The 14,289-nt window shown below is 40.6% G+C and overlaps 1 protein-coding gene and 1 long non-coding RNA gene across 2 annotated transcripts in view; both read left to right on the forward strand.

Moving 5' to 3' along the window:
* Nucleotides 1–14,289, forward strand: part of LOC136373320 (uncharacterized) — a 447,213-nt gene that overhangs the window by 349,307 nt on the left and 83,617 nt on the right. The gene's annotated exons all lie outside the window — the stretch shown is intronic.
* LOC136373314 (lysosome-associated membrane glycoprotein 2-like) lies at nt 1,612–14,056 on the forward strand. Its single transcript, XM_066338210.1, is given in 10 exon segments — nt 1,612–1,642; nt 1,645–1,767; nt 2,861–2,979; nt 3,492–3,705; nt 4,332–4,493; nt 5,162–5,379; nt 5,901–6,020; nt 6,294–6,372; nt 7,165–7,332; nt 13,156–14,056. Coding segments are annotated over 10 exon segments (1,377 nt in total). The 3' UTR covers nt 13,299–14,056.

Below are 14,289 nucleotides of genomic sequence, written 5' to 3' on the forward strand. Positions count from 1 at the left end.
ACCACAGAAGGGCTAATCAAAAACTGAAAAAGAAGTGGGAATACACTGAAAGGAACTCCATAAGGCCAGCTAAATACCTTCCCCAACCCAAGAGGCAAGACCAGGTGAGATCAAGACAATGGTTCATACTGGACTCTTGGGAGGACTAAAACATAGTCCTATTGAGCAAACACATCGAAAGAGCATGCTCTAAGAGCTATTGTCCCACTTCCCCAACCCAAGAGGCAAGACCAGGTGAGATCGAGACAATGGTTCATACTGGACTCTTGGGAGAACTACACACCATCCCATCTATGACGGGGAGAACCTGCAGTCCCTTATAAGAGTTCACACTCATGTAAATCCCACGTGTTTTGATATAAAGCAGTATTAGATTGCATGAAATGCTGCAAATTTAAGCAGCGCCTAACTGGAAAGTGCCCTATAAGAGAATAGTTTTACTTTAGTTAGAACCTCAAACTGAAGAACTAAATAAAAGATATTCCCATGAATCAAAAACTGCCAATTGATGCGGGCAAAGGCCCGATCAAAGAAATAGAGGGGGGACTGAAATGAATGAAATGTAAGAAATTCCCTTTTTTTGACACAGTCTGTCATTTGTTAAGAAAGTTATGCTGTTTAAAATGTTATGCCAGTTGTAACCTGTCTGTTAAGGAAGTTATGCTGTTTGTACCAAAATTTGTACCCTCAAAACCTTATTCCAAGTTGTATACCCCCTCTAAAACCCCGGGTTCCCTTCCCCTTCCGTCGGGCTAGGCTGTCCCCATTCCCCACCAGCTCCTCGAACTGCTGGCCCCGCCTAATAGGAAAATCCAAGGACTTCCATGGTGCATCGCTCCAAACCGAAGTGCAGTTGCCGGCAAGCGGACCCAAAAGCCGGGACCCGGCACAAAATCCAGATAAAAGGGAAACACTACAACGACGAGAAGACCCTCAGCTACCTAAGGACTGAATTCTGCTTCTGCCGCCTCGCCACGACCACAAAGAGACTGGGAAGAAGTGACCCCCCTAGACCACACGAGCCCAGTTGGGTTGCCGGGGATTCCCGCGAGACTGGAACCCCCGACTCTGCTGCGGCGAGAGCAGCAGATTCGCCTGACACCTGATCCTCAGCGGCGACAGGAGCGAGGACGGCGACAGGAGCAGCGGCGGCGCAGGCGACCCCTCGAGTTCCCCCTTTAAAGAGCTGACTAATAAAGGCTTTTCAAAGGAGCAGGTCTCCTGGCCCGTTTATAACAGGCAACATCTTTATTCCTTTTTTTTTTCCCCTCAATGAAAGCCTCTATATTAAATTTCTCTGGATGTGCATCTATTGTAAGCTACCCTTTCCCAGACTAGAGCAGCCCCAGTGCAAACCGCAAACACTACCGGGGGCCAGAACAAGCCGCCGCTACCCTGCCCTTGCAGAGGCCACCGCAGCACAGCCCCGGTCCAGCGGCCGCTGCTGTCGCCGCTGCCGGTGCCGCCACCGGACGGGGACTGGGACGGGAGCAGACCAAACCCGCCCGCCCGAGGCGGCGCGCGACGAGCAGCTTGTCCACGATCCACGGAATCAGCGGCGGCGCTAAGCGGCGATTGGTGGCGCGCGGGCAGCCCCGCCCTGCCCCTCACATGACCGCTGGCGAGGTTTGTGTCGCGCCCACTAGCCGTGCCTCGGTGTCTCCGCCGCCGGCAGCAGCACCTCCGCCATGGGCCCGCGCCGTTCCGCCGCCTCCTCCTGCCGCCGCCGCCGCCTCCTCCTGCCTCTGCTGCTGCTCGGCGTCTCTGGTGAGCGGGGCAGCGCCGGGGTCCGGGAGAGGGGAGTGGGTGTCAGGTGTTCCCGCGGGCTCGTGCCGCTCCCCGCCCTCGCCCCGTCACGCACGTGACGCGACGCGCGGGCACCGGGGGTCCCGAAGGAGTCCCGGGGTCGCCTCGGCCCCGCGGCGTCTTCAGGGGGCGGCCCCGGGGCGGAGGCGCCGCCGCTGCCGCGCCCCCCGCGCTGCCACCCACGGGAGCGGGGGGAGACAGCGCCGGGGCCGAGGCCCCGCGCTGCGCGGGCCCGCCAGACGGAGCGGCACCTTGCCTGGGAGGCCGGGAACCTCGGGATGCTTCCCCCGAGGGCTGTGGGCCGGCAGCCGGGACCGCGGGCCCACCCGCGCAGTCCGGCCGGGCCGTTCTGTCAGCGCTTCTCGGCGTGGGACCGCGGGCACGGCAACGGCCGTGCCGGGATTCACCGGGTCAGGCATATGACAGCTGGGAAAAGTTCTCTTAAAACGGAAAGGGAATTTAACGCCCGTGTCTTTCGAGCTGGAAATCGTGGAAACACAATGAAGGCATGTTGATCTCATTTCTTAGGGGTCAGCTTGAGTCGTAATCACTGATACTACCCATAAAATAATAGACCCTGGTCTACAAGCAGCATATTGTTCAAGTGCTGTCTTCGTGCCCTTTGGTTTACCTAGTGTCTCACCAGAAAGCTGATGCTTATTTCAGAGAGTCAGAATTCTAGGTTGGAAGGGACCTCAAGGATCAACTGGTCCTGCCTTTCTTGGCAAAGGCACAATCTAGACAAGATGGCCCGACACCCTGTCCAGCCAAATCTTAAAAGCGTCCAGTGTTGGGCAGTCATCACATTGAGATTATTAGTTTATGTCAGGTAAACAGACTCTAAAACATTCTCTCAGTTTTTGCCAGCTTTGACAGTTTCATGGTATTCTTCCTATTTGTGATACTTTTTAGAAATCTAGGTATTCTTTCAGTGTCTGGTAAGTTGAATATGGTCCTGACATAATTTACTGCTTTTTGATGAGCTGTCCTCTTAAGTGGTTCTAGAAAATGTACTAAAAACAATGTCTTAATAGCTAATAATCATATCTTGCAGGTTTTTTCCTGTCCTATGCAGTTGAAGTAGATATAAAGGATGCTTCTAATGCTACATGCCTGTATGCAGATTGGATGATGAGGTTCTTGATAACATATGAATCAAACAATGGTGATTCTGTAAGTATTTGGGAGTAACTCTTGCTGAGAACTGGATTTTGACCTGGATAAAATTTAAGCTCTTTTACCTAGGGTGTTTGATTTCTTACTTTTTTTTTTTACCAAGTCAGTTGAGAAGAATATTCCTATATAGTCCTTATAAAATAAAGAATAAGTTCTCAGTCATACAAATGGCTGAAAGTACCCTGTTGCTCTTACTTAAATAATGTACACAAAACTCACCAAGTCTAACCAGTATAGATGTAGTTATGTTCTTAGCCCAAGCAGTAAATGTAATTGCAGCTCAACATGATCAAGATTTACAGCCAAGTTGGAGTTGTACTTTTGTACTTGAATCTGATATGGCTCCTTTCTCAGGCAGGTGTCAGGAAGCCTTTATCATAATTTTCCAGAATAACTTCAAATAATCTCACTTATCTTGTGCAAGGTTTCAGCTAACTCCAGCAAGTTTATAATGTTGTCATGGGGAAGAGCTGCATGTGAATGCATTTAAAATTGCCCTTTTCTTCTAGAAAACCACAATCCTGAATTTGTCATCGAGTGTGACACACAATGGAAGTGTCTGTGGCAATGACACACAAGCTGCCCTTGTGGCAGTGCAGTTTGAAGAAGGTCATTCTTGGAGCATTAACATCACAAAAAACAATGGAACTTACCAGGGAGACTTCATCACACTGACCTACAACACAAATGACACAGCTGTATTTCCTGATGCTAAAAGAAAAGGTAACGTTCAGTGCAGAGTCTGACTTGCAAAGCAATCTCAGCCAGAAGTGTCAGACATTATGTACCTGACCTAATTTGGCTTTTTCAAAGTAAGGAGGAATACAGGAGTTGATAATTAATGTAATGAGTTCTGCACTATGTGCTGCCAACTGCTGTTCCTTGTACCTGCCTGCTGGGTAACAATGCAGGCCAAATGGCTTCACTGAATTTGTAATTCCTGTAAGTGGAAAAGAAGGGGAAGGATAAACAGCTTTGATCAGTGAGCTGCTGGTAGACAGCAGGCACATGAAAGATTAATTTTAGTGTGCACTGCTTGACCTTCTGCCTTGCCAAGCAATACACTGTTTGGCTGTCTATGTACTAATGCCTACTAATAATAGAATTTTTTTCTCCTTAAGAACTTAAGTAAAAGGGTTCACCTTTCTAATGGCAAGTCTAGTTCTGTAACCTTGGTTACTCCTGTATTACCTAGCACTTCAGGTCAGAACACATAGGGAAAACATTCAAGAGAGCTTAAGATTGTTAAACTTAATTATCTCTTTGTCTTATGAAATTATATAAAATGTAACACTACCTCTAAGTTCTTGTCGTTCATAAGGTATTAAACCATTTGTGCTTCTTTGTAGGACCAGTTACTGTTCTTGTGAAGGATCCTTTGCATCCAGTTCAACTGAATACTGTCTTTGTGTGTCATAATTCCTACTTTATTGAAGCAGAAAATATAACACAGATTTTCTGGAATGTTACTGTGGAGGCCTTTGTTCAGAATGGCACAGTCAGTAAAAAAGGTGAGCATTTCAGTTTGTGAAAGAGCTTTTTTGTATTGCACTTTAGTGCAGGGAGTAAAGTCCCAAAATAAAAAAATCTACCGATTCTAAGATGTGCTGCATTTAATAATATTCATGGAAATATCCTCTAGTATTTCTTCCCTTGTTCCAGGAAAAATAGATTAGGAGAACAGATTTAGTAGTGTGCTGTAATGTTGATTGCGTGCCAAGGTGGGATTCTTCTCAAGTGTGTATTCCAGTAACTGTGGTATTAAGAATAAGCACTTCAGAACTACTGTTGTTGAGTTAATCATTTGAATTTGAGGGGTTTTAGCTGACTGCCTTTCACTTCCAGTGGTGGCCGACATGGCCTCTGCTGTTGCATTTGAATAGTCCAGAGCCTGTTGTCTCATCTCACAGCTCAGAAAAGAGACGAGCACATCATCCTGCTGCATATAGCATAATAGGGTCACTTACTTGGTCTGTAGCAAATGCATGTCACACTTTTATAACAACTTAACTGTCTTTGTGTGTTTTGCTTCCATGTGTCAGAGGTAAGTGGTACTGAGTGTGGATTTACAACTGAGTGTTACAGGATTTCTGAGAATAAATGGCAGCTTTACTTTGTCTGAGTAATAAGACTTCAATAAAATTTCAGCAATTAAATGGGGATTAAAATGTCTTTTCAGAGTCTAGATGTCCTGCTGATACACCTACTTCTGCACCTACTGTTTCACCTACTATTTCCAATGTAACTACTGCATCTACCACTACTTTGTCTCCTGCTCCAACAACTGCTCCCAAACCTGTCGAGAATCCAGACACAGGAAACTATTCTCTTGAAAGTGGAAATAAAACTTGTTTCCTGGCGACTGTGGGGCTGCAACTGAATGTTTCCCAAGACAAGGTGCTTCTTTTTTCTTTTTAAGCGTAAAAGTTGCCGTAGTTATTTGGTGTGAAACCTGAATGCAGGGTATTTGCTTTGTACACTGCTGGCTGTCCAGAGCTGCTTCTAAGTATTGTATGTAGCACCTCTCTGACATCAGAATAGTTTTGTTGCATAATACCTGTCTTCAAAAACCTTACATGGAGTCAACAGAATTTGTTATTGGGAGTACTTCTAACATGATTAAAAGTCTGGAACTTTCTTAGCTGTTATGGCTGTTGTTCCCTGCAGATATTGTCTTTCCCCTCAGAGGATAGCCTGTTGTGTTAGGGAACAAAGTTAAACTTCTCAAATAATTTGTTTGTTTCAGTACTGCCAGCATGTAAATTTAACTCAAACAGCCTTGGTTCCATAGCAGCCAAGCTCAGCTCTTCCTGCTGTCATATTTATGACAAGCTCTTCTAACCCAAGACTGTTCCTGATTGAGACAATGTATTCCAAAGGCAGCTGAATGTCTTTGATGTGCTTTGTCTGTATTTTAGCCTCTTCTGATCAATGTCAATCCAAAGACAACTATTGCAGATGGCACCTGTGGTAACGCGACAGCCACTCTGAAATTGAATGATGGAAATAGCACACTGATTGGTTTCACATTTGCTATTGTAAGTAACTTCTTTTATTTAAAACTAATTTTTCATTTAACAGCATGAGTGGTGATCACTTATAGTCAAATCCTCCTGTTGCTTGCTGGTGGTAGGCTGTTCCCTTATGGGAAGTGGAACTGGCACACTGAGTGCCTCAAGACAAATGGAGAACTGGGTTAAAGTTGTAGAAAATGTAGGACTGGTAAATGTGTTGGCTTTTGTAAAGCACGTGCTCTTAAAGTTACAAATGCAGAATTGCACACTGACACTTGGTTCTTGCTTCTTGAACAGAAAAATACAAGTGCAAGTGTACAAAAATTTTATCTGAGGGAGGTGAATGTTACGTTGCTCAACCGTCTGAATGGTTCTGGTAAGAAACAGTATCTGCCCTAAACAAGTGTAATATTTTATTCAATGTCTGCATCAAATACTTCTGGCTTTTTTTTCAGTGTTGTTCATGCTTACTGTTAGCTCCTACTTTATGTCTATAAGTTGGTATGAACAAAAATAATAAGCAGAAATTGCTGTAAGAGTTACTTTAAACAGCAGTATGGGACCACTACAATTCCTGAAACTTCTGCTAATGGAGTCACTGTAAATTAAGAGGGCTTCTTTGTAACTCTTTTCAGTAATGTAATTTTTTATGGTGTGAAATACAACTGTACCAACTTTGAAGCTTTTTTCCTAAACTAGCTGTTGTCTTCTTTGATTGATGATGCTGCTGTATCTTCCAACCACTTGTACTTAACTTTCACTAAAAAAAGGCCAATCCTTCAAAAACTAAAGCATACTTTTTTCCCAACAAACATGTTTTCTCTTTTTTTTTTTTTTTTCTTTATTGCTTGTTATAGCTACAGCAATTAAAGAGCATTAAAGCTTAAAACACTTGCAACTGCAGCACTGAGATGAGTGGAGGTACAAGGAAAGCCTGATGTCATGTACATATGAAAGAAAGGTTACTGCAAAGTACTGTAATAACTTCATTCTTTGATTTCTGGTTAAGCAGATCAATCCCACTTTGCACTACTTTGTTTTTCAGACTAGTCAGTGTTGAAGTGTTGGCCCCTCTAGATTCAGCTACTCAGTCTTACTGTATTAGCAACTGTCTTGCATTTTAAGTGAGCATGCAAATTCCCTTTCTTTTTTTTCCTTCTTTGTTTAGTCATTTCAAATGCAGATAACAGCAATTTCAGCAAGTGGGATGCTTTCCTTGGTAGCTCTTACATGTGCCGAAAGGAGCAAACTCTTCAGATTAATGAAGATGTTCAAGTACATATTTTTAATCTATGGATTCAGCCATTCCTTGTGGAGGCAAATAAGTTTGCTACAGGTAAGTTACATTTTTGTTTTTAATGATGCTTGCAAAATTCCTACTTGCTAAAAAATAAAAAAGCACCAGCATTAGGTACAAGCACTTTATCTCGGAAGCTCTTGTTCCAATTTTTTAAAATATGTTTAGATATACATGGAATGAAGAGAAGTTCTGATACTGACATTCAAGTTCAAGCAAAGCTTTGTTCTCACTTAAAAAATGTCTGCTAAGTGTGTGGTTTTCCTTCACAAAACTTGAATGAACTAGAGACACTGAAGGGGGACTTAAGCATTGCTGTGCAGAATAGGTTGAAAGTTTCCTGACAACATCTTGACATAGAGCTTTTTGTAGCTCAGATATGTAAGAAAATTGGACAGAAATTTTGCAGACGTGGACTTTGGGAATACTGTTAGGTGTTTTGTTTCTTTTTACCTGTCAGTCTGAGGAATAGGAGTGTTGGGGAAGATTGAACTGTCAGAGCTTCCTTCAGAGGCAGTCTTGAATATATAGAACTAAAGAGAGATTCTGAAATGTTTGCTGCATTATCTTGATCTTGTCTGAAGAAAACTGAAATGTCTTAAATTACCTCTTAATATTTAGTGCAAACTGGTCTTTGTGCTTAATGCTAATACTTGCAGCACAGTCTTATTGGACTAGACTGATCTGTAGACACAGATTGAAGAGTTCTGTTTTTAGACAGAAGTAAGATAACTCTCCATATGTGTATAGGGTAAACAGTCTTTAGAAAGAGTTAGGGACCCATTTCACTCTAGTTAAAGTTACAGCTAGCTTTCTTCTAATTATAGTTATTTTATCTGTGTAACGTCTTCATTCTGGATAGATTTTTTATACTAAATCTAGGTCACTTTTTATCCTTAATGAGTGAAAGCACCAACCAGACTTGCCTTAAGTATGAAATAGATAAGCCTGGTTCTTGAATGTAGAAGAATGGCTGCTTCCTTGCCTAGTGCAGATCTTGTGCACAGGAAAACTCATACACCCTTAACTTGCTATAGGTTATCAATGCTTTAATTAATTATAATGCTTAAATATGCTAAATGTATCAATGAGACTGCAGTTCTTTCTCTCTTAGTTTAAATAATACTTGATTTTTTAACACCTTTGTATTAAGGAAAAGAGATTTTTATACCACACTTGGCAAGTATTCTGTCTTTATTTATTCCTTATTGCAACCTTTTTCTCACCTACAGCCCAGGAGTGTTCGCTGGATGATGACAGCATTCTAATCCCAATTGTAGTTGGTGCTGCACTTGCTGTCTTGATTGCCATTATAGTGGTTGCTTACATAATTGGCAGAAGAAAAAGCTATGCTGGATATCAAACTTTGTGAATCTAAGTGTGATTCCTGTTATGATTTCACTCTAAACAAAGCAAGTGCAAGTTCTGAAGTCAAAAAAAGACCCAAAACTTAGGAGTAATTACTAGCCACAGCTAACTGGAGTTGAGAAACAAAGGGAGAATGTTTATCTCAAATGAAGCAGAACTACACTTTTTCCTGCCCTAAGAAGACGATGTGGGTTTCATAGCTGTTTTGAAGATGTCAAATGCTGGATGAATTGTTAGGCTAAGGATTTTATCTTGCAAAAATCCTAAAGCATTTAGGATTTATTTCTGCTTTTTACAAATACTAGCCTGAAACAAGAACATGTTCTGAACTGATGTGCATTGGGCATCTCCCAGAATAGCATAGAATTTGTACTTGCTTCTGTCTTCTGTGTTCCTTAGTTGTTGTCATAATTGTGGGTTAAGCTGGCAGCATTAGTCACTCTGTTGACTTGTATAGTATTTAACAAGGATTGTCTAATGCCCAAAAGCAACTTCATCTTCCATAGGATTGAACTTCAGGCTGGTGATTAAGTGATCTCTTGAAGTGGCAGCAGTAACTTAACTTGCCTTTGTTAGGATTTGAGTAATTTACTCCGGCCTTAGCATAATTTCAGGAATAATTCCCATGCCATGGCTGTACAAACAAAATGAGTAATTTGCCAAATGGTGAATATATGGGAAGACTTCAGTGCCGTTTCTAGATGCTTTCAAAAAAGAACCTGTTAGGCACTGTATTCTTTATTATACCTTGGCAGTCATCTAAAATACTCACCTAAGGCAGACTTCTGCTAAATTGATGAAAGCTTTTTTTTGCTGACATCAGTTTAAAGGGAATAACCTTTCTAAATATTCTAGAATTTTAAAGTGCACTTAACTTCATACCATACTCTGCACAGAACTGGTCTGTCTTGTTGCTTTGAATGACCATTGTTTAAAAATATTTTCATTTAATGAGCCAGTATCCGTTGCTGCAGCTTGAGCTGTTTTTAAATCTTCATCTTGAATGGTTCTCTGCCAGTCAAAGTTCACATTATAACTGCCCACCATTGGCACTCTGAATGTTTAACGTACTTTGTGTTGGATTGTTTGCGGTTTAGCTTTTATTGATGTTAAGAATGCAAAAGCCAAACAAATCTGAGATGGACCCACAACACCTGTTTTTCCTTGCTGTATGGAAAGAATAACTAGGTTAAAAAAGTGCAGTGCAAATGCACTGTTCTTAAACTGCAGCTCTGTAGAGACTAACCCTTGATGCACAACTTTTCTCTGGGCTCCTTGTACTGTAATATATATTCTTACTGCATGGGAAAAAAAAGAAGTCTTTTACACTTTTAGATAATTTTGGCTTTTTTGCATATGTCATAGCACAAGCTGCCTAAACTAGTTATTTAATGAACATAACATTGTCTCCCCCTTTAGAATGAGTTTAGCCTGCATCAAAGCTCCTCTAGTGTTTTATTAGTGTTCTCTAGGGTTGTAGAGGTGTCTGTGGCATGTTTGTATACAAATCATAAAATACACTTCTTTCAATAATGGTTTGGGTTTGTTTTTTTTTTTTGTAAAGACAGTTTACTCTTGACACTAGCCAAGGAAGCATGTATGGGTGGATAATGCTTACTGTAGCTTGTAGTCTACAGCTTGAATTTTGCATCAGTTACTGAAATGCATTTTAATGAAAGTGGGGAACTGCTATAAATTTAATCATGAAACAAACTTCAAGACTTAGCATTTTAATTTTAAAAAATGGATCTAATGACTTTCATATTAATATATCCTCAAATGCAGAAGTTCATATAGATTTTTTAGTGCTTTTTTTTTGTGAGTGATGTTCAGTGACACCAGTTAAACATGCATTTCTGTTAAGGAGTAATCATCACACTATTCTGACCTTGCAAATTTTTGAACTGTACACAGTTTCCAAGTGATAATATAGAAGATTCATGCAAACTGCTTCCTAAAATCAACACTAGAAATACCATTGCAAAAACCTGTAAGTGTGTTGGCTCCGAGTTTTAAGTACTCCTAGACCGATGTGCAGATAACTGGTTCAAAAAACATCAGTTTCACCTGACTTCCTGTTGTTATAAAACCACTAGTTTTCCTGTATGTATTGCTCCATAGGGAACTGTCAATCTGTTTAACCTGTGGTCTAAAAAATAAAGATGGTTCTATTGCTTAAGGAAACTTGTTCACATTTTTTAACTGATTTGAAAACAGACGTATTGTCTTTTTTAACGAAAATAAACTCAATGAGTAAGGTGAACTCTAATCAGTCTGTATCTGAGATTCTGTTACATAGTTGATTTTGTTCTGGTCTGTGGAAACAGCATTTAAATTGTGGATGTATTTAACACCTGTGAATGTGGAATATTAATGTGTATAACCTATTATAGAGTGTGGTTGGTTTAGTACCTTATACACAGTTTACTAAATACTGTATTCTAAAATGTCAAGACTTCTGATATTTTAGGTTAAAGAAGTCATGCTAATAGTCCTCAAAAGAAGCATTTCTAGCCAGTGAATGATGGGATTTGGGTTTTGGAAGGGGCATTTTGTTTGTTCATTTGTTCCTTGTTTTGGTTTTTTGTTTGACTGTTTTTTTAAATTTTTATTTACCACAGTGTTCTCTATTCCTTAGCATATGTTAATAAAACACAAACTTTTGGGCTATTGGTTGAATCTCATGATTGGAATTAAAAGGGAAGGCAGCTTTTATACTGGGGCTAAAAAAGTTTTGGGCTAAAAATTTCTGACTTTTTTGAATGGAGACACATTCAGCCATGTCAGTCAAAAAAGCTGTTCCTGCTGGCCCTGCTGTGTGTTGGGCTGTAGCTACCAATTCTGCACTTGAAGACACCTCTGAAGCTTCTAACCACTGTACAGTAGCCATACCTGGATATATGTGTGCCAGCAAGGATGGAGTGTTCCTGGTATGAAACCTTAACCCGTTTTTCACCCTGGGAATTCCCTGTAACGATGCCATAGTGTGACATGTACTGCAGCCATCTCCTTCCTTTGAAGAAGAGAGGGAATTTCTGTCACTGCCTGCTGGGCACCTTCATCCTTAGCAAATCCATTCATATTTAGTGTTAGTGTTTACTGACCCATTACCCAGTATCTAGCAATTGGTCTGTGTTGGTATTTAGTGAACAAAGATAATTAAACATCAAATGCATGTCTCTCTTGAAGATGTTTAAATATTTTCTCAGTCAGAATATTTTGAAATAGTTGTATAAGGTGTATAGTTCCTTTCCTCTTGTTTTTTTTTTCCTTCCGAGTGTTGCTCTACTTGGCAGTAGGTGCCTTCGGATAATCTGAGTTCAGTATTTTCAGCTGTTGAGCCTCCATGTGTTGTTCTCTTTGCTCTTAGTCAAAGGCTTTGTATAGTACTTTGGGAAGGAGCCATGGCAAGTGTGTGCTGGACTGCAATAAGCTAAAGCAAGACAATACATTTCCCATAATTAATGCTGATTTGATGAAAAACAGCAGTCAACTTTTGAGGAAGCATTGACTCTGTGTGATGTTCTATCCTAATTAAAAACTTAAATAAAATAGTTTTACAAGGAGTGCTGCTTTATGAAACACATGTAAGTCAGGCACTGTTCCAGTGCTGGAGAACCCAGGCATGGCCTCCTGCCTTACCAAACCTCTCCTGGCACAGGCAGGTGCAGCTCTGCTCTCCTTACAAACAGATTTCAATGCAAAGCCCTGCCCCCATGTTTGAAACCAGTTCCCAGCATGGTTTACTAATCATTGATGAATGTTTTTACCAGCAAGGAGCTCCTCACATGTTTTACAACCTGTATATTAAAAACCACTGTAGTGTTATAGATGTCTCTTCTATTTTTCCTTTTGATGTGGATTTCAGTGAGGTCTGTGTAGTTCTCAGCTGAAACTAATAACCCTTTTGCATGGAAAATAGTTACCCACCCCAACAGAGTCTGTCAGTGTTTTCCATACAGTGCCTGGAGGTACATTTATCTTGGCTGTCTCTTGTGGGTCTTAGTAAGTTTCTACTTTGTTACTTGGATTGTCCCTTATGTCTTCATGTCTAGAACCCAGAGGAGTGCTGGTGACTCGAGGGTTGGGAAGACCCCTGGACAAGGCAGTAATACACCAGTGTGGGGTTTTTGTTGCTTTATTGCTGCTAACTCTGAGGTGTGATCAGCTAATGCATGCTCAGACTGCTGGTTTGTCCTCATATTTCTAATCTATCCTCTGCTTGCTAGAGGAAGCTGAAATTAAATGTACAAATCAGAAGTAGTATATTACTAATATAAAGGATGTGTGTAGTAAATGTGTTTAAAGAAATCAATCTTTATATCAGTTCTTTACTCAATACTGATTTTACTTTACATGTGTTATTGTATCTAATACAATGTAATTTCTCAAAAATGCCTGTTTGCTCCTTGCTTTCTTTGGTTTCTAATGCTTGATTTCCCTTACTAATTTATTCTCCTTTGCTTTTTTTTTTTTTTTTCCTTCTTTCTGCAGCTGAAGAATGCATTGCTGATTCTGACCTGAACTTTCTTATTCCCATCGCAGTGGGCGTGGCACTTGGATTCCTTATCATTCTTGTCTTTATATCTTACATCATTGGAAGAAGAAAAAGTCATACTGGCTATCAGTCTGTATAATCTCTTAATTCCATCTCTATTGCCCACCTTCCCTGTTCTTTTCCCTTTCCTAGACTTCCTGACCTGCTCCTTAAAAAAAAAAAAAAAAAATTAATTCAAGGTTTCTTTATTTTAAAAAAGTTAAAATCACTTCATGACAGAATAACATGCCATGAATCTGAAGATGAGTTGCAGAAGCTACTGTATAACTTTGGAGAAAGTAAGTGTTCTGAGGACCAGAGAATTGAGCAGAGTTGGTGTGTCCCTTTGGGAAATGTGATTATTTTAGTAAAAAAGACATCTACAAAACTTTGTTGTTTAATCTTTTTATATAAGAAAATTTCTAGATGCCTACAGCTTGTCTTGGTTAATGTTACAGCTAAAACTATAAGTGTGAATGCTGTGTCAAAAGGGACTGTACATGCAGTGGGAAAATGAATACTCAGCTCTCAACAGACTTCTGTTGGGAACTTGGCATATGGCTGTTCTTGTGAATCACCCTGAATTTCCTATTCCTTCTGAATGTAAAAGTAATACCTGATCTCACTAATACCCTGGCATAATGTGAGAAGAACATCTGATTCTTCTAGTAAATTAATTTGTTTAACAACATATGGAGAAGCTGACTGCTAATGTAAGTTGAATAGCTTTGCACTACCATGGTGTCTAATTTGTCAAGATAAGGTTCAGATCTAGAGAACTTTGGCTACTCAGAAAAGGCAACAGTCTGCTGAAGGAAAGGTCTCCTGTGCTATTTCGTTGAACTGCATTTTTCCTTTTCTTCTTGAAATGAATAAAATGTAAGATTCCCATTTTCTTACACAGTCTGTCATTTGTTAAGAAAGTTATGCTGTTTAAAATGTTATGCCAGTTGTAACCTGTCTTTTAAGAAAATTATGCTGTTTGTACCAAAGTTTGTACCCTCAAAAATCTTATTCCAAGTTGTATACCCCCTCTAAAACCCCGGGTTCCCTTCCCCTTCCGTCGGGCTAGGCTATCGCCATTCCCGCCG

The sequence above is a fragment of the Sylvia atricapilla genome, chromosome W (assembly GCF_009819655.1).
Source record: "Sylvia atricapilla isolate bSylAtr1 chromosome W, bSylAtr1.pri, whole genome shotgun sequence".
Lineage (NCBI taxonomy): Eukaryota > Metazoa > Chordata > Aves > Passeriformes > Sylviidae > Sylvia > Sylvia atricapilla.